Genomic DNA, 21,814 nt, shown 5'->3' with positions numbered 1-21,814 from the left:
GGTGTTGTGAGACTCCTTACTGTGCCCCACCCCAGTTCAACGCCGGCAACTCCGTATCATTTTCATCCGTGGCTGACCCCACTGACTTTCTCACGTCTTTGGGCCAAGCCTTTGTTCTCTTCCTTTGCTGAACGTTGCAGCTGAATGGATTGTTCGCTGGACGAGGTGCCGGTTCCCTCTACCTGAGAATTTGAGCCTAGCCTATTTTAAAACTATTGTTTTTATTCATTTACCGGATGTGGGCGTTGTCAGCATTTATTGCCCATCCCTAGGTGGCTGAGTTCTTCCCCAATTCCTTAGGAGAGGCACGGCGGCACAGTGGTTGGCACTGCTGCCTCACAGCGCCAGGAATCTGCGTTCGATTCCTGGCTTGGGTCACTGTCTGTGTGGAGTCTGCATGTTCTCCCCGTGTCTGCATGGGTTTCCTCCAGGGGCTCTGGTTTCCTCCCACAGTCTGAAAGACGTGCTGGTTTAGATGCATTGGCCATGCTAAATTCTCCCTCGGTGTACCTGAACAGTCGCCAGGATGTGGCGACTGGGGGATTTTCACAGTAACTTCATTGCAGTGTTAATGTAAGCCTACCTGTGACACTAATAAATTAACTTTACTCCTTGAAATCAGTATTCTTGGTCGAATGGTTAATTTTTAAAGATTTTTCTCCCATTTAACTTCAGTGTTACAAGTGCAAGAACAGAAATAAGGAAATAATGGGATCGTTTCCAGAGCTGTGTCCAGCTACCAGAGTAGGCCAACATACTCAGTGTACCGCAGCCCGATTCTGTTCCCTCCCCCCTGTGCAAGACTTTATGTATATATCTGTCACTTCAGTTGACTTAGGGAGAAGTTGAATGTGTTACAGGCAGATGGAGTGAGTGAGTTTGGAGGAAGGGAGATAAGGACAAGTGAGTTGGAGGCGAGGCTGTGCGAGTTGAAGGCAGAAAAAGGGACGAGGAAATGGTGGGAAGTGACAGGGAAACTTCAGCACCTTTTGGAACTGTTCATTTTTAGCACCTTCACACAATGAGTGGGATAGCAAAAACAGGCCTTTTAGTTCGATACTCCCCAGTGCATTAGGTAATGAATGAATACTGTGTTTGGTCACCTGCTCTGACATTGAGCAACATGAGGTGTCCCTAAGTTCCGTCCATGATCGCTGTTGAATGAACTGGTCTCAATGGGGGAGGGGTCCCCAGCTAGGACAGCTGCAACTGGCCAATGGCTCCTGGGATGTGCAAATTATTATCCTCAGCTCGGAGCCGTGTTAGAAAATACTTGAATGTTGCATCTTCTGTGATGAACCACATGATGGGGCAGCCTGCTGACACCCACAGAATGTACAACACAGGAACAGATCATTCAGCCCAACTGGTCTGTACTCCACATGAGCCACCTCCCACCTTACTTTGCCTCATCCTATCAAAATATACTTCCAATCCTTTCTCACACGATTGTTTATCTAACCTTCCCCTAAATACAACTGTGCTGTTTACCTCATCTACTCTGTGTGGTAGTCGATAGCACAGTGGTTAGCACTGCTGCCTCACAGCGCCAGGGACCAGGGTTCAATTCCCGGCTTGTGTCACTGTCTGTGCGGTGTCTGCACGTTCTGCCCGTGTCTGTGTGGGTTTCCTCCGGGTGCTCTGGTTTCCTTCCAAAAGACGTGCTGGTTAGGTGGATTGGCCATGCTAAATTCTCCCTCAGTGTACCCAAACAGGCGCGGGAGCGTGGCGACTAGGGGATTTTCACAGTCACTTCATTGCAATGTTGATACAAGTCTACTTGTGATACTAATAAGGAAGCTTTTAAACTTTAGGATTCACATTCTAACCTCTCTCCGAGTGAAAATATTTTGCCTGATTTTCCAGTTGGTTTTATTAGTGACTGTCGTATATTTAATGGGCCTTCGTTTTGGACTCCCCACCCACAAGTGGGAACACCCTGTCCAGACTAAAAAAACCTCGTATAATTTTAAAGACCTCGATCAGGTCATCTTGTCCTCCTGCTGTTTTTTTTTTCAGATCACCCCACTGTCATCATCTCTCAGTTCTCATGTCACGTTTCATATTGCACCTTTCCCCTTGTCTCTATGTCTGCTCTGTATCATACTGAACAGCAGAATTGATTTGTGAATCAACTCCTGGCCTGACAACATGGAACACTGAAGCACCGTTAAACAATCAGAATAATTTCCAATTGCATTTTTATTAAAAGGAGCAATGAACTACATCATGGTCAGGACAGTCTGAAGAGCTGGGAGCACCTGTGGAGCTTGCATCCGTGTAAGAACCAGTGGTCTCGAGAGGAAGAGGGAAAGTGAAGGGGGTGAGGGAGGGGTGAACAAAGAACAGTACAGCACAGGAACAGGCTCTTCGGCCCTCCAAGCCTGCACCGATCATGATGCCTGCCTAAACTAAAACCACTTAGGGAGTCCCTATCCTTCCATTCTAGGGCGGCACGGTAGCACAGTGGTTAGCACTGCTGCTTCACAGCTCCAGGGACCTGGGTTCGATTCCCGGCTTGGGTCACTGTCTGTATGGAGTTTGCACATTCTCCTCGTGTTTGCGTGGGTTTCCTCCGGGTGCTCCGGTTTCCTCCCACAGTCCAAAGATGTGCGGGTTAGGTTGATTGGCCATGCTAAAATTGCCCCTTAGTGTCCTGAGATGCGTAGGTTAGAGGGATTAGTGGGTAAAATATGTAGGGATATGGGGATAGGGCCTGGGTGGGATTGTGGTCAGTGCAGACTCAATGGGCCGAATGGCCTCTTTCTGTACTGTAGGGATTCTATGATTCATTCCCATCCTATTTATGTATTCATCTAGTTGCACCATAAACGCCGCTATCGTACCTGCTCCCATCACCTCCCCAGGCAGCGCGTTCCAGACATTCACCACCCTCTGTGTAAAAACCTTGCCTCGCACATCTCCTCTAAACTTTTCCCACGCACCTTAAACCTATGTCCCCTCATACTTGACTTTTGTACCCTAGGAAAGAGCATCTGACTATCCACTCTGTCCATGCCACTCATAATCTTGTAAACCTCTATCAGGTCATCCCTCAACCTCCGTTGTTGCAGTGAGAACAAACCAAGTTTATCCTATCTGTCCTCATTGTTAACATTGCAAGCAGGAGTAGAACTCCAAAGTTGCATAGGTTTCAAAGAACTTCTGCGGTGCCCATCGCGTCTTACCCAGGCCCTATCCCCATAACCCCATGCATTCACCCCACTAATCCCTATAGTTGGCCCAGCTAGGAATGTATTCTTTGGAACATAGGAGAATGAGGGGTGACCTTATTGAGGTATATAAAATCATGAGGGGCATAGATAGGATGAACGCACATAGTCTTTTTCCCAGGGAAGGGGAATTGAAAACTAGAGAGCATAGGTTTAAGGTGACGGGAATGACTTAAAAGGAAACCTGAGGGGCACCTTCTTCACCCAAAGGGTGGAGCGTATATGGAATGAGTTGCCAGAGAAAGTGGTTGAGGCAGGTTCAATAGCAACATTTAAAAAGCATTTGGATATTTCATGGATGGGCAAGAGTTAGAAGGATGTGGGTCAAACGCGGACAATTGGGACTAACTGGGAGGGCACTGCAGTCGGCATGGACCGGTTTGACTAAAGGGCCTGTTTCCGTGATGTATCGCTCTAACTTTATGAACCTATGTATATATTGGGACACTAAGGGGCAATTTAGCGTGGTCAATCCACATAACCTGCACATCTTTGGACTGTGGGAGGAAACTGGAGCACCCGGAGGAAACCCACGCAGACACGGGGAGAACGTGCAAACCTCACACAGAGAGGCTGGAATTGAGCCCGGGACCCTGGCGCTGTGAGGCAGCCGTGCTAACCACTGTGCCACCGTGCCAGCCCAAAGTACTCATGAAGAAACCATTTCTCCAAGTAAAGATTTCATTTTCCTCGGGTCGCTGCACCCGAACAACTGGAGCTAATTCTGCCGTTAAAAAGCACTCCTCGAGTGACTGTAATATCTGAGTGCAGGCACTCAAGGGCTTTGCAACATGGAACAATTTACTGCACTTTCCGAGAGCATCTCCGAACCCTTGTCTCTCCTCTTTCCACACACGGAGCTCGTCCCAGCTGGGGCCTGGGCCTACCGGCCACCGAGCATCCTTCAATTTGAAATTCAATACATTTCTGACAACCGTTGTGAAACTTCAATGGCTGGGCCACCTAAAGAATACTCTCTTGATTGGATTACCTGAATGCAAATCAGATAAAGGCAAACATATTCTGCTTGCTTTTGCACCCCAGAGAATCAATTATTCTTTGGGAGATAAAAAACAAATATTTGCATCAGCCATTTTCCATCTGAATTATAACTGTCTGTTTGTTATTTGGCACCACCAGCTCAGGCGAGCGCCCCTTATTAATGCAGCCTTTTCATGCAAAGACAGAGACGTGAAGACTACTTTTTTTTTCTTTACTCTTTCGCATCCGAACGGATTTGCTTTGCTGAGCAAGATTCGAATTAATACAATTAGTTGGAACACTGAATGCTGCTGCTCCCAGTGTGGTTGGGTAAATAAGGTGATTAATCCATTCAGATCGCACTAGTGCAGTGTGCACATTCGCCATGCACGAGTGTGGAAAAATGCACGGGATTCTAAGGGCTGGATTTTCCGGCTGCGCTCGCCCCAAAGTCGGAAAATCCCATCCGAGGCGAACAGACATTTGCATGATCCTGTCCTGGGTGACTCTCTGTGTGGAGTTTGCACGTTCTCCCCCGTGTCTGCGTGGGTTTCCTCCGGGTGCTCCGGTTTCCTCCCACAGTCCAAAGATGTGCAGGTTAGGTGGATTGACCATGTGGCGAGTGGAATTGCAAAATTCCGCCCAAAATGTCAGCTTTCTCTCCCATTAGCTCCATCCACACACAGAGATAAGTCGCTAAGGTCTCTATCCAAGTAAATGATAGAATAGAATCATTGAATCCCCACAGTGCAGAAGGAGGCCATTTGACCCATCAAGTCTGCACTGACAACAATCCCACCTAGGCCCTATCCCCATAACCCCGCATATTTAACCCACTAATCCCTCTAACCTACACATCCCGGTACACTGAGAGGCAATTTAGTATGGCCAATGCACCTAACCAGCACATCTTTGGAGTGTGGGAGGAAACTGGACCACCCGGAGGAAACCCATGCAGATACGGGGGGAACATGTAAACTCCGCACAGACAGTGACTCATGCCGGGAATCGAACCCAGGTCCCCTGGCGCTGTGAGGCAGCAGTGCTAACCACTGTGCCACCGAGTCGCCGCCTAATAGTGGAACTGGCGAGGCTTCCCGCCTGGAACTCAAAGTCAGAAAATTATGCAAAGAATTTCCCCTAAAATACTGCTTAACCTGTCATCAGCACACTGTTGTTTACAGGAGTTTGCAGTGCACATACTGGCTCCCACATTACAACAGTGACCACAGTTCAAAAAGTAATTCATTGGCTGTGAAGATGTGGTGAAAAACACTATAAAGATGCAAGTCAAGGAAACTATCTAGTCCTGAATAAATGGAGAGGAACAAGATTGAGCCCAGTTACCAGTTGCTGTTGCAATAAGTGCCAAAGACACCAAATAAAATGATACAAACTGTCAGTAGCATTGATCTAAGGGTCATGGTATTAATTGTTTACTGGGGCTAACCCTTGTTGGAAGCAAGTCTCTCTGAGGTTGCAAGGACAGAGGAGCTCTCATGAGTTAACCTTGGCTCCAACCCACACTCACTTCATCAGCAGCTTCCTTGCTCGGCAGTAAGTCACCGTTCCTGTCCTATGGCACCCTCACAAGAAAGAGACAGAAAGAGGTTGAGGAGTTGAATTCTAATACTAAACCAATCTCCTCACCATTTTAATCCTTCAAGTTTGATTTCTGTGAAGAAAATGGCGGTGGGATGTGGGCAGCACTGGCAAGGGCCAGACTTTTTTGCTCATCCCTAATTTCCCCTGAACTGAGTGACTCGCTAGGCCATTGCAGAGGGCAGTTGAGAGTCAGCCACATTGCTGTCGGACTGGAGTCACATGTAGGCCAGACTGGATAAGGATGGCAGATTTCCTTCCCTAAAGGACATCAGTGAACCAGATAGGGTTTTTTAAAAAACAACTATTGATGATAGTTATCATGGTCACCATTAGTGTATATTACTTTATATTCCAGATTTATCAATTGATTTTAAATGCCACCACTCACGGTGGGATTTGAACCCATGCCCCCCGGTGTATGACCTTGGGCCTCTGGATTGTTGCTCCTGTGACAATGTCACCATCAAGTCTCAGTGGCTTCAGTTTGAGCTGCCCAACGTGCCTCTGTGTACTCACCTGCCTGCTTTCGCTCCGCCAGAGCCCATTCACTGTTTTTGTCGGTGCGATGGTCACTACAGGGGGAGTGCTGGGAACGCTGTGGCCTGCGGGGGGGACAAGGATGGGTCCAATCGGGCCTCTTTTGGGGGTGCTGGCAGGAGAGCTGTGATTGGTTGCTGGGGAAGAGACTGGTGAGGACTCACTGCTTATTGAAGAACCTGGAAAACAGAACAAAAAGAGAACTGTTGAAGCCATAGCTCTGTGAAAAGTCTTACTTCCAAAAGACTGCAACACCTAATGTCGTTCGGTTGGGAGAGGCAGCAGCTATTTTCGCACACACCCGAGTTGAAACAAATAAACCCCAGTATCAATGACCAGTTGACGGTACTGATTGAGTGAGATGTGTTGGGGTAGAACAGCAGGAGAGCTGCCAACTCTTCAGGAGGGGATGGGGAGTAACATTAAAATCCCACTCTCGGGATGGCGCTTTGGACAATCCCCTCAATGCCACGTTGGATCAACAGCCTCGATTACGCACTCTTGGAATGGGGCTTAAACACAACCTTCTGACTCAGGAGGCAACACTGATTGTAACATTACATTCTGCACCCTCTCCTTTCCTCCTCTATGAATGGTATGCTTTGTCTGTATAGCGCGCAAGAAACAATACTTTTCACTGTAAACCAATACATGTGACAATAATAAATCAAATCAAGTGTTTTCAACTGAGCCAAGCCAACACTTAAGATTTGACCTCATTTCGAACGTTGAGGGAAGTTTGTGTGCCCACGTCACCCCCACTCACGCCAATCCAGTGCTCCCCATTTCATCAGTTCTTAAGTATTTTTTGTCTTTAGTGAAGTCATTCCCCAGTCTCACTGCTCGAGGGGCCTCCAGAGATCTCCAGGCTTTGAAATTTAGAATGCAGCTATAACACAAAAGTTAGAAGGCACTTTTGTTGAAGAAGCTTTTGTAGAAAAGGACTTGCACTCAATTAAGGAGCACGTGTGACTTTATGCCTCACTTGTAATTAACAGTTATATTCATTACACTCCCACAAGAACCAAGTGAACCCTCACCAAATGCGAGTTGGTGCGAGTTCCTTTCGGTTGTGGGTAGGCTCCCAACAGGTCGGCATGAAAAGGTAGCCAATCAGGAGATGATGGCTTCTCCTTAAATGTGCAGGTTTGCGCTTTCCGAAGCAGATCAGAGTAAGACCATAAGACATGGGAGCAGAATTAGGCCACTCGGCCCATCGAGTCTGCTCCGCCATTCAATCATGGTTGATTTTTTTCTCATCCCCATTCTCCTGCCTTTTCCGCATAACCCCAGATCCCCTTATTAATCAAGAACCTATCTATCTCTGTCTTAAAGATACTCAATGACCTGGCCTCCACAGCCTTCTGCGGCAAAGAGTTCCACAGAGTAACCTTTGCTTTGAATCCCAGCCCGAGAAAGGAGGCGGAGGTTCGTTCGCTGGCAGGGCGTCTTTGGGCCCAGCACATCCTCTCCAGGCAGAACACGGCAGGCGCGATTAAATTGCCCTTGTATATGCAGATTGCACACCCCAGTTCCGAGAATAAACCCCAGCCGCTTCACGGGCTGGCACAGGATCAGTGTTGTGACTCAAACACAGGCAGGACCAATGCACACTGTTTGATACAATTAATAACCCACCAATATCATTGTACTTTCAGAAATTATCACTTAGGGGGGAAATTTCCCGTTGACCTTGGGTGGGATTTTCCGGTTTTGGGGCGAGCGCATCTGGAAAATTCTACCCTCAAAGCCATACACTCTCTGATTAGTGACGGCTGCTTCAGTGTAAATAGACGGTCATAGATGGAAAGGTAATTGAGCCAAAAATGAAATGGCCTAGCAAGCCACTCAGTTCAATGGCAACTAGGGATAAGCAATAAATGCTGACCCAGCCAGCGTCGCCCATGTCCCACGGATGAATAAAAAGAAAATCTGCAGGATGGTTAATAAGATGTGGAGGAACAAGATGGGGATTTGGAATTAAAAATGCAGAGCTTTCCTGGACTAACAAACGGTGGTCGGTCTTGTTCTAGTGAACCATTATAGCTTCTGGAGCAGAGAGATTGAGCCTGTGCGCAGTTTTCAGGAAGCTTCATTTACATTGGAAATATGGAGGGAACAGCCGGAAATCTCAGGGCATTTGTTTTGGATGGTTTGTGGGGTTTTTTTCTCTACCTCAGGCTTGGAGGCAGACATGGATGTGTCTGACAGTGAGTAGCACTCAGCCCAGTGGCTGAGTATAAATCACAAATACAGGAAGGAAAATATACCAAAGTAAATATAATTTGAAGCAGTAATCATTTTTTCCCCTCGCATTATGCTGCATGAAAAGAAGTGGGTGAGTCACTGCTAAAATGATGTTTCATTGACAATTGACTACTGTGTCCTCAATTTTCTCCCCATCTCTCAAACTCTGGTAAATCTCAACCAGTAGATGATAACTCTCTCGTACTTCTGCCAACTGTCCGGTGCTGTTAGATACGGGGGTGGCACGATGGCACAGTGGTTAGCACTGCTGCCTTACAGCGCCAGGGACTTGGGTTCGATTCCTGGTCTGGGTCACCGTCTGTGTGGAGTCTGCACGTTCTCCCCGTGGGTCTCCTCCGGGTACTCCGATTTCCTCCCAAAGTCCAAAGATGTGCGGGTTAGGTGGATTGGCCATGTTAAATTGCCCCTGAATGTCAGGGGGACTGGTTCGGGTAAATTCATGGGGTCATGGGGATGGGTCCTGGATTGGATTATTGTCGGTGCGGACTTGATGGGCAAAATGGCCTCTTTCTGCACTGTTGGATTCAATGATACTCTCCTGGGCTACTGCTGCCAACTGAAATCAGTGACTTAGCTACAGCAGTGGCACAGCAAAGCCATCTGTAACCACATGTACCAACTTTGTTCAAGATATTTAACATTCACTCACACTATAAAGCTAATTGTATTCAGTTGCTAAAAGAATAAGGCACTTGCATTCTGCTTTCTGATTTAGTGTTTACTAGCAAATGAGGTTAAAGTTCACATCTACATTCTGTGGCAACATGGAGGTCACACGCCCAATAAAGGCGTCCATTCCTCACTTTGGGTTCCCTACTGAGAAATCGACTTCACTGCAACTGGATTCCAAATACATCACATGGTGGGTGTGGGACAGTGACCCAGTAGGAAGATGGCAGTACAGTGGTAATGTCACTGGGCTAGTAATCTAGAGACCCAAAACTCAGGGGACATGAGTTCAAATCCCACCATAAATAAAATTAGAACTTGTAATGGTGACCATGACAACCATCATCGATTGTTGTAAAAGCCCATCTAGTTCACGAATCTTCCTTTAGGGAAAAAACATCTGCCGCCTTAACCTGGTCTGGCCTGCATGTGACTCCAAAGAATAGAATCCTCACAGTGCAGAAGGAGGTTCTTTGGCCCATCGAGACTGCATCGACTCTTCGAAAGAGCATCCCACTCAGGTCCTCCCCTCTGCCCTATCCCCATCACCCCTGTGCATTTACCATGGATAAGCCACCTAAACTACCCACCTTTGGACACTAAGAGAAAATTTAGCATGACCATTCCACCTAGCCCGCACATCTCTGGACTGTGGGAGGAAACCGGAGCACCTGGAGGAAACCCACGCAGACATGGGGAGAACGTGCAAACTCCACACAGACAGTGACCCAAGGCCGCAATTGAACCTGGGTCCATGGTGCTCTGAGGCAGCAGTGCTAACCACTGGGCTATCGGGAGCGGAGGGAGTAGGTGAGATGCTCTTTCAGAGAGTCAGTGCAGACCCGATGGGCCAAGTGGCCTCACTCTGCACCGTAGAGATTCTATGGTTCTATGGAAAACATTGGAGCTGAAACCAAAGCCCAGAAAGATTTGCATGTCTGCAATTAAAAGGAAGTGAGAAACATGGGGCAAAATCCAGTATACCGTTTTTTAAAATATACTTGTCAGGAGATGCCAAAAATGATTAACTGGACGTGCTGATGTTGGGCTTGCACCCCGCTCTTTCCATCCCAGAGTGTTACCAGCTAACCCAAAATGACACTTGGAGAATTCAGAGTGGGGCCCACTTGCAATCCCACAACCTGGCTACTCCCAATCTCTATGAAGTCGTGAAGTATACGTACAGAAGGCCATTCGGCCCATCCTGCCTGTGTTGGTTCTTTGAAAGACCAATCCAATTCCTCACACTCCTCTACCTTTTCCCTTTCAACTGTCGCGTTTTAAATGTGTATATCCCATTCCTTGCTGACATATTGTTGAATCCGCTTCCACCGCCCTTTCTGGCAGTAGATTCCAGATCATAACAACAGTCTCTCCACAAAGGCCGACGCACAATGCCATTTAAATCAAAGATACAAGGCTTGGACCTTGGCAGTACCGTTTAGTAGTTCCGGAAAATGAATTGTTGGACATTCAGGTTCTTTTTCTACATATTTTATCCACCACTTTCAGCCTGCCTATTGTGAAGTGTTTGATTTGATTTATTATTGTCACACGTATCGGAATACAGTGAAAAATATCATTTCTTGCGTGCGATGCAGACAAAGCATACCGTTCATAGAGAAGGAAAGGAGAGGGTGCAGAAGGTAGTGTTACAGTCATAGGTAGGGTTGTTCGCAAGTTTATAAGAGTTAGAATAGAGTTTTAAAAGCATAAAACAAGAGTAAAATATAGAATTAGAGGGTATGCTGGGGACAGCTCGGAAGATGTTGCCACGCTCCGGAACCATCTTGCGGTCTTGGGCAGAGCAGGAGCCACACCAAGCTGCGAAACATCTGGAAAGGAGGCTTTCTGTGGTGCATCTTTATCCACCACTTTCAGTCTGCTGTATCGTGAAGTGTTTCTTCTGCTTGGATATCAAAGACCAATCTGAATCCTTGGTGAAGTGTGAACTGCTTGCTTCTTTTGTGAAATGAATATCTGCTTTGCCTCATCTAACACGGACAGAAAGTATGGGTGTAAAGTAAAACCTTGCACAGCCTGGCCGGCAGATAAAAGAGAGCCGTGTGACAGGGTTGTCCACATGCAGGTAATTAACGAGAAGCCCAGTATCAAACATATCCCTCTGATCTGTGACTACCTGGAAATGGTTCGAGTTCCCACTCCCCCGGGACATAAAGCTTTTAAAAAAACATCGAGTGCGGAAGGGTGGATTCTCGAAATTGAATGTGAGGGAACGCTCGAGAAAGGCACAAAAAAAATTCAAAATGTTAAAAGGAACGAGTGATATCAGTTCAAAAGCCAGGAAATTTATCTTGTCAGTCCAAGGTCAACAACAATTAGCAGACTAATCCCCCCCGGATTAAAGAAAGGTATTATTCGAGTCTGTGATAGTTTAACAATCGATACCATTAAATGAGAGCAGAATTTAAATGATTCAAAAGGTCCTCGTTTAGAACTTTAATTCTCAGCGCGTGCTTCTGGAAAGGACATGAATTGCTTAATTAACCTCCTTCTTACAGAAATAAGGCAGTTAATTGAACAAATTTAGATTAAAAGTGACAGATGCAGAGCCTTGACTAGCAGCTTTGGTGTTGATCCTGCACACTGCACACGACCGAATATGTTAGATTAGCAAGCACGGGGAGGCAGTGACACTTCATCAACCAATGACTTATTTCACTTATTTGCTGCTTGATGACAGCATCCAAATTGGCTGTTTATTGGGTGATCTTCCGTCCATGCATTGATCCTCTGTGGACAGCAGGAGCCAACGTGCCTGCTCCGGCCTCCTGATTATCTAATCAAGGCCTTATTATGCTTTTTATTTTGCGTGCTAGGCATTCTGGAAGTACCAATTTGTTCCAGTCCTACAACTCTATGGGCAGGATTTTCCCATCCCGCCCGCCTTGGGAATCGCAGCTGTCGGGGGCAGGATTTTCCGGTTTTGGGGCGAGCACGGCCGGACAATCCCACCCTATGTTACTCTAACTCTGGCTTCATGCGTCCCCCAATCTCCTTTCACCCCTCCGTTGGCAGTGTGCCTTCAGCTGCCGAGGCCCGATGGCTAGATTCTAAGGACTTGGCTCTCTAATCTTCCCGACTGCTCTTTCTTGCGTCATAGAATCCCGAGAGTGTAGAAGGAAGCCATTCATTCCATTGAGTCTGTGCTGACCACAAACCACCCAGGCCCTATCCCGATAACCCCACCCTGCTAATCCCACTGACACTAAGGGGCAATTTAGCACAGTCAATTAATCTAGCCTGTATATCTTTGGAGTGTGGGAGGAAACTGGAGCACCCGGAGGAAACCCATGCAGACACGGGAAGAAGGTGCAAACTCCACCCAAGGCCAGAATTGAACCTGCGTCCCTGGCGCTATGAGATAGCAGTGCTAATCACTGTGCCACCGCGCTGCCCCATGCTTTAATACGCTTCTTTAAAAACTGACCTCTTTCACGAAGCTTTTAATCACGCCCTCCTAGTCTTCCTCTCTTCAGCTCAAGGTCAATATTTGTCCTATTATAACTTTTTAAAAATCCGTTCCTGTGATGTGAGCATTGCTGGCTAGACAAGTATTCACTGCCCATCCCTAATTGCCCTTGAGGAGGCGATGGTGAGCCACCTTGTTGAACTGCTGCATTCCATAGTGGTGTAGGTACATCCACCGTGCTGCTAGGGAGGGATTCCCAGGATGTCTTGGGGGGGGGTTATTTTTCTTTAACGGCGCTATATCAATGCAAGCTGTTGCATTTTTCAATTGGAAAACCTTTGTGGAGGATTGAGTGCCGTAGCACAGAGCACCCTCAAGGTTGGAATGAGTGGCTGGAAAAAATAGATACATCTAGTACCTTATCTGAGGAAGGTTGTTCTTGCCATGGAGGCAATGCAGTGAAGGTTTACCAGACTGATTCCTGAGATTGGGGAACTGACGTGTGAGGAGAGATTGAGTCAGTTAGGATTATATTCACTGGAGTTTAGAAGAAAGAAGGGTGATCTTGTATTATAAAATTCTGTAAGAAGTTTAACAACACCAGGTTAAAGTCCAACAGGTTTATTTGGTAGCAAAACCTGTTGGACTTTAACCTGGTGTTGTTAAACTTCTTACTGTGTTTACCCCAGTCCAACGCCGGCATCTCCACATTATAAAATTCTAACAGGGTAGATGCAGGAAGGATGTTCCCGATGGTGGGTGAGTCCAAAACCAGGTGGCACAGTCTGAGCTTACGGGTTAAACCATTTAGGACTGAGATGAGGAGAAATTTCTTCACCCAGAAAGTGGTGAGCCTTTGGAATGAGCAACCATAGAAAGCAGTTGAGGCCAAAACATTGTTTGTTTTCAAGAAGGGGTTAGATGTAGCTTTTGGGGCTAAAGGGATCAAAGGATATGGGGGGGGGGGGGGGAGTGGAATCAGATTACTGAGTTGGATGATCAGCTATGATCATAATGAATGGTAGAGCAGGCTCAAAGGGCCGAATGGCCTACCCCTGCTCCTATTTTCTAGGTTTTGGTGATGTTTAGAAGATGGACAACCTGAGCTTTCAAAGCCAAAGATATTTGGAGGAGAGAGCTGGAATTCCAAAGTTTTGAGGTTCTGGCCTACATCAAGCTTGATTAAAAGGAAGCTACAAATGTGGGGCAAAATACACTAAGAGGCTTTGTAACAATGTTTGGTGTTAGGAGCAAAAATGGTGAAGGTCATCCAGCCCAACTGTTTATGTCCAATTCTCTGACCTTTATAGAATATTTGCATCACTTGTTCCCCTGTCTGTGTCTTCCCACTCGGGTCACAACTTGTATTTCCATAGCATGGTCAACATTCTACAAAATCCTATGTCACATCGCAGGAACGCTATCAAGCAAAATTTAAACCAGAAAGGACTCAGTACTGCAGATCAAAGAAGTTTTAAGGTGTATTTTGGGGGAGAGAGGAGCTGAGAGGTGGAGTGGTTTGCTAGGGCTGCACAGTGGCAGGGTGGTTAGCACTGCTGCCTCACAAAGCCAGGGACCCGGGTTCAATTCCCGGCTTGGGTCACTGTCTGTGTGGAGTTTGCACATTCTCCCCGTGTCTGCATGGGTTTCCTCCCACACTCCAAAGATGTGCGGGTTAGGTGGATTGGCCATGTTAAATTGCCCCTTAGTGTCAGGGAGATTAGCAGAGTAAATATGTGGGGTTACGGGGATAAGGTCTGGGTGGGATTATGGTCGGTGCAAACTTGATGGGCCAAATGGCCTCCTTCTGCGCTGAAGGGATTCTATGATTCTAGTTTAGGAACCTGGGGGAAGTCACAACCACCAAAGGTGGAACAATTCAAATCGAAAATGCTCAGAAGAGTAGAATTGGAGAAGTACAGATATGTCGGGAGGGCTGGAGGAGCTTACAGAGATACGCTGAGGTGAGGCCATGGAAAATAAGAATAAGAATTTAAAAATCAAAGCAAAAGGGTGATGGGTGAACAAAACTTGTTGGATGCTAGGATACAAGCAACAGAGTTCTGGATGACCTCAAATCTACTTCAAAGCCTGTCCACCATCTACAAGGCCCAAGTCAGGAGTTGCCTGGATGAGCGCAGCTCCAACAACACTCAAGAAACTGGACACATCCAGGACAAAGCAGCCCTCTTGGTTGGTACCCCATCCACAAACATTCACTCCCTCCAGCACTGAAACACAGTGGTAGCAGTTTGTACCATCTACAAGATGCACTGCAGCAACTCACCTACACCCCTTAGACAGCACTTTCCAAACCTTTCACAACCTCTACCATCTAGGAGCACAGTGTCAACAGATACTTGGGAACACCACAACCCGGAAATTCCCCTCCAAGTCATTCACAATCCTGACTTAGAAATATATCACTGCCACTCCTTCACTATCACTTGGTCAAAATCCTCCCCAACACACATTGTGGATGTGCCTGCACCACATGGGGGACTGCAACAGTTCAAGAAGGCAGCTCATTACCACCTTCTCAAGGGCAATTAGTGATGGGCAATAAATGCTGGCCAGCCAGCGACACCCACATCCCGAGAATAAATGTTTTAAAAACACCAAGCGGGGACCAAGGTAGATGGGAAATATAAAGGGCCAAGGACAGATCCTTAAAGACCACAAGAAGTATCTGTGAGGGGGGTATTAATAATGGAACCAGGCCTTATAGTCCTATCCAGTGAGGTGACAAGAAGTAGCTTTGGAGGAAGATGACATGTTTTAACTGTGTCAAAGGTCGCAGACGAGAAAGATGAGTGACAGTTTACCTTTGTGTCATTTGTGACTTTGATATGAGCCACTGTGATGTTGTGGCAGGGGCAGAAACCTGATTGGAAGGATTCACACATTAAGTTCTGAGAAAGGGCTGCATGGATTTGTTCGGCAACATGGAGAAGCCCAGGATTGGTTTTCTGAGGAGAGGTGTGATGATAGCAGGTTTGAAGGTGAGAGGGACGACGGCAAAGGATGGACAATATCAGATAACGTGGAAGGCAGTGAGTGCAGTTGGGTGGTTAGCCGTTTAATGCAAATAGGGTTGAGATAACAGGAGTTGTGTCTCACGGACAAGGTGAGGTTGGAGATAGCGTGAGGGGAGATACGAGAGAAACTTGTGACAGATGCGAATTCGGGGCCTATAGGGGGAGTAGGGTGCAGGGGGGTGGAGTGGGGGGGGTTTGCTCAGAGGAGGTCTGCTCGGGGGGGGAAGGGATCAGCAGAGACAGCAGATTAGGTTGTCTCAACCTGACTAACAAAGACGTCTGTGAACTCCTCAAATGTTGTTGGAGGTGAAGGGAGGAGGAGGTGGGGGAGTGGAGTTTAAGATAATGATTTTCAAGCAGAGAAAAAAATCTGGGGGCGACATCTGGGGACAGCACAGCGGCACCGTGGTTAGCGCTGCTGGTCTGTGCGGAGTCTGCACATTCTCCCCGTGTGTGTGTGGGTTTCCTCCGGGTGCTGCGGTTTCAAAGAACAAAGAACAATACAGCACAGGAACAGGCCCTTCGGCCCTCCAAGCCCCTGCCGCTCCCTGGTCCAAACTAGACCATTCCTCCTGAAGACGAGCTGGTTAGGGTGCATTGGCCATGCTAAATTCTCCCTCAGTCTACCCGAATAGGTGCCAGAGTGTGGCGACAAGGGGATTTTCACAGTAACTTCACTGCAATGTTAATGTAAGCCTACTTGTGACACTGATAAATAAACTTTAAACGTTATTTTCATTCGAGGAAGATCCCCAACACTGATCTGTATATATCACTGCACAAGCACTGGAGTAAATAACAGTTAACGCGGGGCACCATAGAGGATTATTATTGTGGCACCTCGAACACCGATAATCAAAGATCTTTTCCACCAGCTCTTTAGCTGATGATTACGCAATTAGCCTGCTTTGGCCAGCACCTCTCTCAGAGTATGAGGGGAACCACAGCTGACCCCGTTTAAATGCTTTTGAAATTCATTCACAGGATGTGGGTGTCACTGGCTAAGCCAACATTCATTGCTCATCCCCAATGGCCCTCGAGTAGGTGGTGCCTTTGAAAACTGCTGCAGTCCATGTGGTGCAGGTACACCCACCGTGCTGTTCGCGAGAGAGTTCCAGGATTTTGACCCTTCAACAGTGAAGGAACGGTGGTGACATATTTCCAAGTCAGGATGGTGAATGACTGAAGTTAAAGTTTATTAATTAGTCACAAGTAGGCTTACATTAACACTGCAATGAAGTTATTGTGAAAGTCCCCTCTTGGAGGTGAACTTGTAGGTGGTGTTCCCATGTATCTGCTATCCTTACATAAAAATAAAATACTGCGGATGCTGGAATCTCAAACAAAAGCAGAAAATGCTGGAAAATCTCAGCGGGTCTGACAGCATCTGTGGAGAGAGAATAGAGCCACAACATTTTGAGTCTGGATGACCCTCTGACAAAACGTTGGCTCCACTCTCTCTCCACAGATGCTGTCAGACCTGCTGAGATTTTCCAGCATTTTCTGTGTCTGTATCTGCTATCCTTGTCCTTCTAGATGGTGGTGGGTTTGGAAGGTGCTGCCTAAGGAGCCTTGCTGAGAATTGTACGGAGGGGACAGGTTTAAATGCTTACGGAAATCTATCTGTCACGCTTAAGGGCCTGTGTATGCAAATTAAATCCTCACATCATTCTTTTCATTTTGGGGTTTGATGGTAGATTCTGGAAATCTGTCAATCACTGTCACAGCTGTTCAAACAAGGAGGCTGTCAGTGCTATGCAGCACTGACTGTAGTACAGTACTGGAGCAGTTCAGACCTTGACAATAATTTAGACGTTACATAGAAACAAGGGCGCGAGTTTAATCTAACCCGAACATTGGGAAACTGACGGGACTGAGCACCACACCTTGGGAAGGTGTACGAAGTTTGGAGGGAGCGCAGCAGTGATTTATATAACTAGGAGCAGGAGTAGGCCATCTGGCCCCTCGAGCCTGCTCCGCCATTCAATAAGATCATGGCTGATCTTTTTGTGGACTCAGCTCCACTTATCCGCCCGCTCACCATAACCCTTAATTCCTTTACTGTTCAGAATTTACCAGAATGGTCCCTGGATTCCAAAGGTCAAATAATGAGGAGAGATTAAAACAAGCAGGGTCACATTCCCTGGAATTTAGAAGATTATGGGCGACTTAATTGTAAGTTTTCTAGGTTTTATAAGGACAAATAGAACAGCGGGAAAATATTTCTGCTCATTGGTGTGTCTGGTGTACTGGTAACACATGATGAAAAGTTGGAGCCAGACCGATGAGGAGCAAAAATCTGGAAATACTTGCAAATGCTGGTGGAAGTTTGGAACTCTCTTCTGCGAAAGGCAATTTATGCAGCATCATCTGCTAATTTTAAACTCTGAATGGGAGATTGGGGCTTTTTTCTATTATCCAGAGGGTAATGTGGGTACAAGGAGTTAGGTAACAGATCTGTCATCTCAGTGAATAATAGAACAGGCTCAAGGGGCTGAATCATAGAATCCCTACAGTGCAAGAGGAGACCATTCGGCCCATCGAGAATGCACTGACTCTCCAACAGAGGATCCCACCCAGGCCCTTTCCCGTAACCCACACACTTCCCTCGTTCATCCACCCAAGATGGGTGGATTAGGGGCAATTTAGCATGGCCAATCCATCTAACCTGCACATCCTTAGGCATCTTTTGAATCGTCTACTCCATTTCGATGCCACTGACACTGGCTTTCCACCCTATCAGCTCTCACTCAACATTGCAACATTGGTGTCGTTGGAGAGCGAAGTTGGATGAGGTGTAATAAACAAGCGCCCGGCCTGACCCCGTGGACATCCGACCTGCAGGGTTGGGTTAAAATGATCACCCGCCAAGTGCACCTCATTTAATAAAGAATTAATAGCCCAGTCTCGACCCGGGATCAAGAGGGAAATACTCCAGCCTCTCGGAGGGGGGAAAGAAAAACGTGAACTTGTTATTTGTTCGAGAAAACATGTGCAAGCCAGTGGTCTTTCTATCTTGTGTATCGGACAACCGACTGCAGGGTTCTAGATCCTTCCGCTCCCGCCTTTGGATGCACCTTTCCTACTGTTGTGGGACAGAAAAACAGATGGGATTTTCTTCTTTATTTTGACGCCGTTTATTTAGCAAGTCCTGTAGCTTGGAGAAGCCGCAGGGAACAGCCTTACGCAACAAGCAGCAATTCATCCAGAGCCGGACAGGTCCACTGCTCATTTGCTCTGGGTGGCCACACACTGAAGCCAGCCTGCGTGCTTTGTCACAGACAGCGAATGTTGGCAACTGTTCGCGCACACCTTCTCAACAGATGGGCCTTGAAAATATGCAAAATACATGCAACAGCTACCTGATGTCTGTGTGCAATTCAGAGGCACGTAACAGCGCGATCTGCAATTCAAATGAACTGGAGGAACTACTACACAGCTTTAGCAGAGCTTAAATATTTAGTGCCATATGGAGATCAAAAAAAAGACTACATTTGCATAACTCTTCAACTAACCATTATACGTGGATCTAACTCTGCTCGCTACACTGTCCAGTTTGGGACTGAGCCACAGAGAGTGGCAAGATCTCGCATTCAATCCCTGGTGTTCATCTCAGGGCAGCGGCAGCAGCTGTTAGCAGCGTCCAATGGGTTAGGCAGAAGGATACTCAACTTCTGCTACCCTATGGCTCCTTGCTGGAAAATACGTGGATGTGGATTGGTTTGAATGCGTTTCCTACCCAGCTGATGTGACCTGTCCAGGTTCACAAGGGGACCCCCGGGGCCATAGGGGACACTACTGCTCCTCAGACCCATTGTTCCATCCATTAAAAGGATGTGGGCATTGCTGGCTAGACTGGCATTTGTTGCCCATCCCTAATATCACTTCCTCGTTAGTATGGTGGTTAGTATCCCCGCCTGTCATGCAGGAGACCAGGGTTCAATTCCCCGACGGGGAGTTCATCGCCATTTTGTGGGCGGCATGGTGGCCCAGTGGTCAGCATTGCTACCTCACAGCGCCAGGGACTCGGGTTCGATTCCCGGCTTGGGTCACTGTCTGTGTGGAGTTTGCATGTTCTCTCCGTGTCTGCGTGGGTTTCCTCCGGGTGCTCCGGTTTCCTCCCACAGTCCAAAAGATGTGCAGGTTAGGTGAATCGGCCATGCCAAATTGTCCCTCAGTGTACCCGAACAAGCGCTGGAGCGTGGCGACTAGGGGATTTTCACAGTAACTTCATTGCAGTGTTAATGTAAGACTACTTGTGACTAATAAATAAACTTTAACTTTAAAGTGCCCTTGAGAAGGCAATGGTGACTAGAGTCAATTTCAGCTGTGGGGACAATTTGGGGCGACCACTTGATAGTTCCCTATCATTAATACAAATGTGTGTTAACATATGGAACATTTGGAGAAAGGCTTTCACAGTCAAGGTGTAAAATAATAACTGCAACTACAAACTCCCTCAAGCTTTGATCACCTGTTTGAAATCCTCTGACTGCGGGGGGCCGCCACTATTCTGCTTTGTAAATGGTTCTTTTCATAGCCAGTGAAAGATTTATTTGAAAAAAAACAGTTCCTCTGTTTGGCCAGTTTGCTCACTTGGCACTAACACTTAATAGAAAACAAGACTTTTGAAAATCAATTTTCTTCCTGGCTTCCCATGAACTTCAGGAGTAGATTTTGTGCTGCTGAGACTTAAGAGAAAGATACGGGTTACAATTGCAAGTCTGTGGTGAGCTAACAGATCCCAGCATGAACCTTTTATCCGGCCACACAGTTCCCTGGCCAAGAAGAGGGCAAAGGTTAGCTAGCGTCCATCGCTACCTCTTGCTGACAGTGAGGTGAAGACACAGGCTTCTGTTGGGAAGACCCACTGCCCCAAGAGGATCTCAGCACTTACTGTCACGGCTTAGAGGAGAACAATGGGTCCTTGTGTAAGGTAGTCAGTGTCAATGGAACTCCTTGGTAAGCAGTCAACCTCTGGGGACGGCACGGTGGCACAGTGGTTAGCACTGCTGCCTCACAGTGCCAGGGACTCGGGTTCAAATCCGGCCTCGGGTGACTGTCTGTGTGGAGTTTGCACGTTACCCCCGTGTCTGCATGGGGTTTCCTCCAGGTACTCCAGTTTCCTCCCACACTCCAAAGATAGGCGGATAAGGTGGATTGGCCATGCTAAATTGCCCCTTCGTTCAGGGGAACTAACGAGGCATTAAGCGGGGTTACCCAGGGGGTGGGATTGTTGGCGGTGCAGGCTCGATGGACCAAATGTCCTCCGTTTGCACTGTCGGGATTCTTAGGGGAGTGAGGAAGGGGAACAGAAAGTGTGGGGAGGAAGGGGGAGAGACAAACTGGAGTAAAGAAAAATAAAAATTCAAAATAAAGGATTGATTCTCACAGCTCTGAGGTGGCAGCCTAATTTCCTGTCTCTGATTCACAATCGACTTGTTCAGCTAAAACACGCACAAGCAACTGAGGGAGATTAAATATTGAGTAGCAGCATTCTAGTGCTGGAACAACACATTATAAAGCCTAGGGACAGATGAAATATCAATGGAGCATATCAGAATGTAAACTATATTGAGAGGGGCAGGTTTTTATTCAAACAAGCTCTTAGGGTACGACAAATGATGTGGCATTTGGATTAGTTAGGATGAATTGAATTTCAAACTGTGCCCTGAAGACAGACGCGTTTTGGAAGATGTTTCGGTAACAGAATTTACATATGTCTGTTGCAAATGAGGCGAATTCATCGCCACCAGCGCCAAGCAGCAGAGGCTCTTCCATGAGCTCAATGCTTGGAGAAACTAAACAGTCGGCGTGTGGTGTACTCCGCACGGAGAGGATACTGCACACCGACGTGGGCCTACCTCTCCGGGCGCCTCCTGGCTTTCTAGATCCAGGTGTCCAAGGCAAGGGTTTGAACGATGCCTCCTGAATCTCTCACCCAAACTATTAAACGATGCAGACTGGTCAGATCTTTTCATCCGCAAAGGTTTTAAAAGCAAAAGGGTGCGGCAATTAGGCATTGGCAAGGCAGCTGGCACCACCCAGAT

At 47.1% G+C, this 21,814-nt stretch overlaps 1 protein-coding gene across 5 annotated transcripts in view; it reads right to left on the bottom strand.

Moving 5' to 3' along the window:
• Positions 1-21,814, bottom strand: part of gse1b (Gse1 coiled-coil protein b) — a 608,766-nt gene that overhangs the window by 63,983 nt on the left and 522,969 nt on the right. For all 5 annotated transcript variants that reach the window (XM_078210578.1, XM_078210579.1, XM_078210582.1 and 2 more), the window contains one exon: positions 6,336-6,535. In XM_078210578.1, the coding sequence (XP_078066704.1) occupies positions 6,336-6,535 (200 nt within the window). The remainder of the gene's footprint in view (positions 1-6,335; positions 6,536-21,814) is intronic.

The sequence above is a fragment of the Mustelus asterias genome, chromosome 4, assembly GCF_964213995.1.
Source record: "Mustelus asterias chromosome 4, sMusAst1.hap1.1, whole genome shotgun sequence".
Taxonomy (NCBI): domain Eukaryota; kingdom Metazoa; phylum Chordata; class Chondrichthyes; order Carcharhiniformes; family Triakidae; genus Mustelus; species Mustelus asterias.
This window is presented reverse-complemented; position numbering and strand designations above follow the sequence as displayed.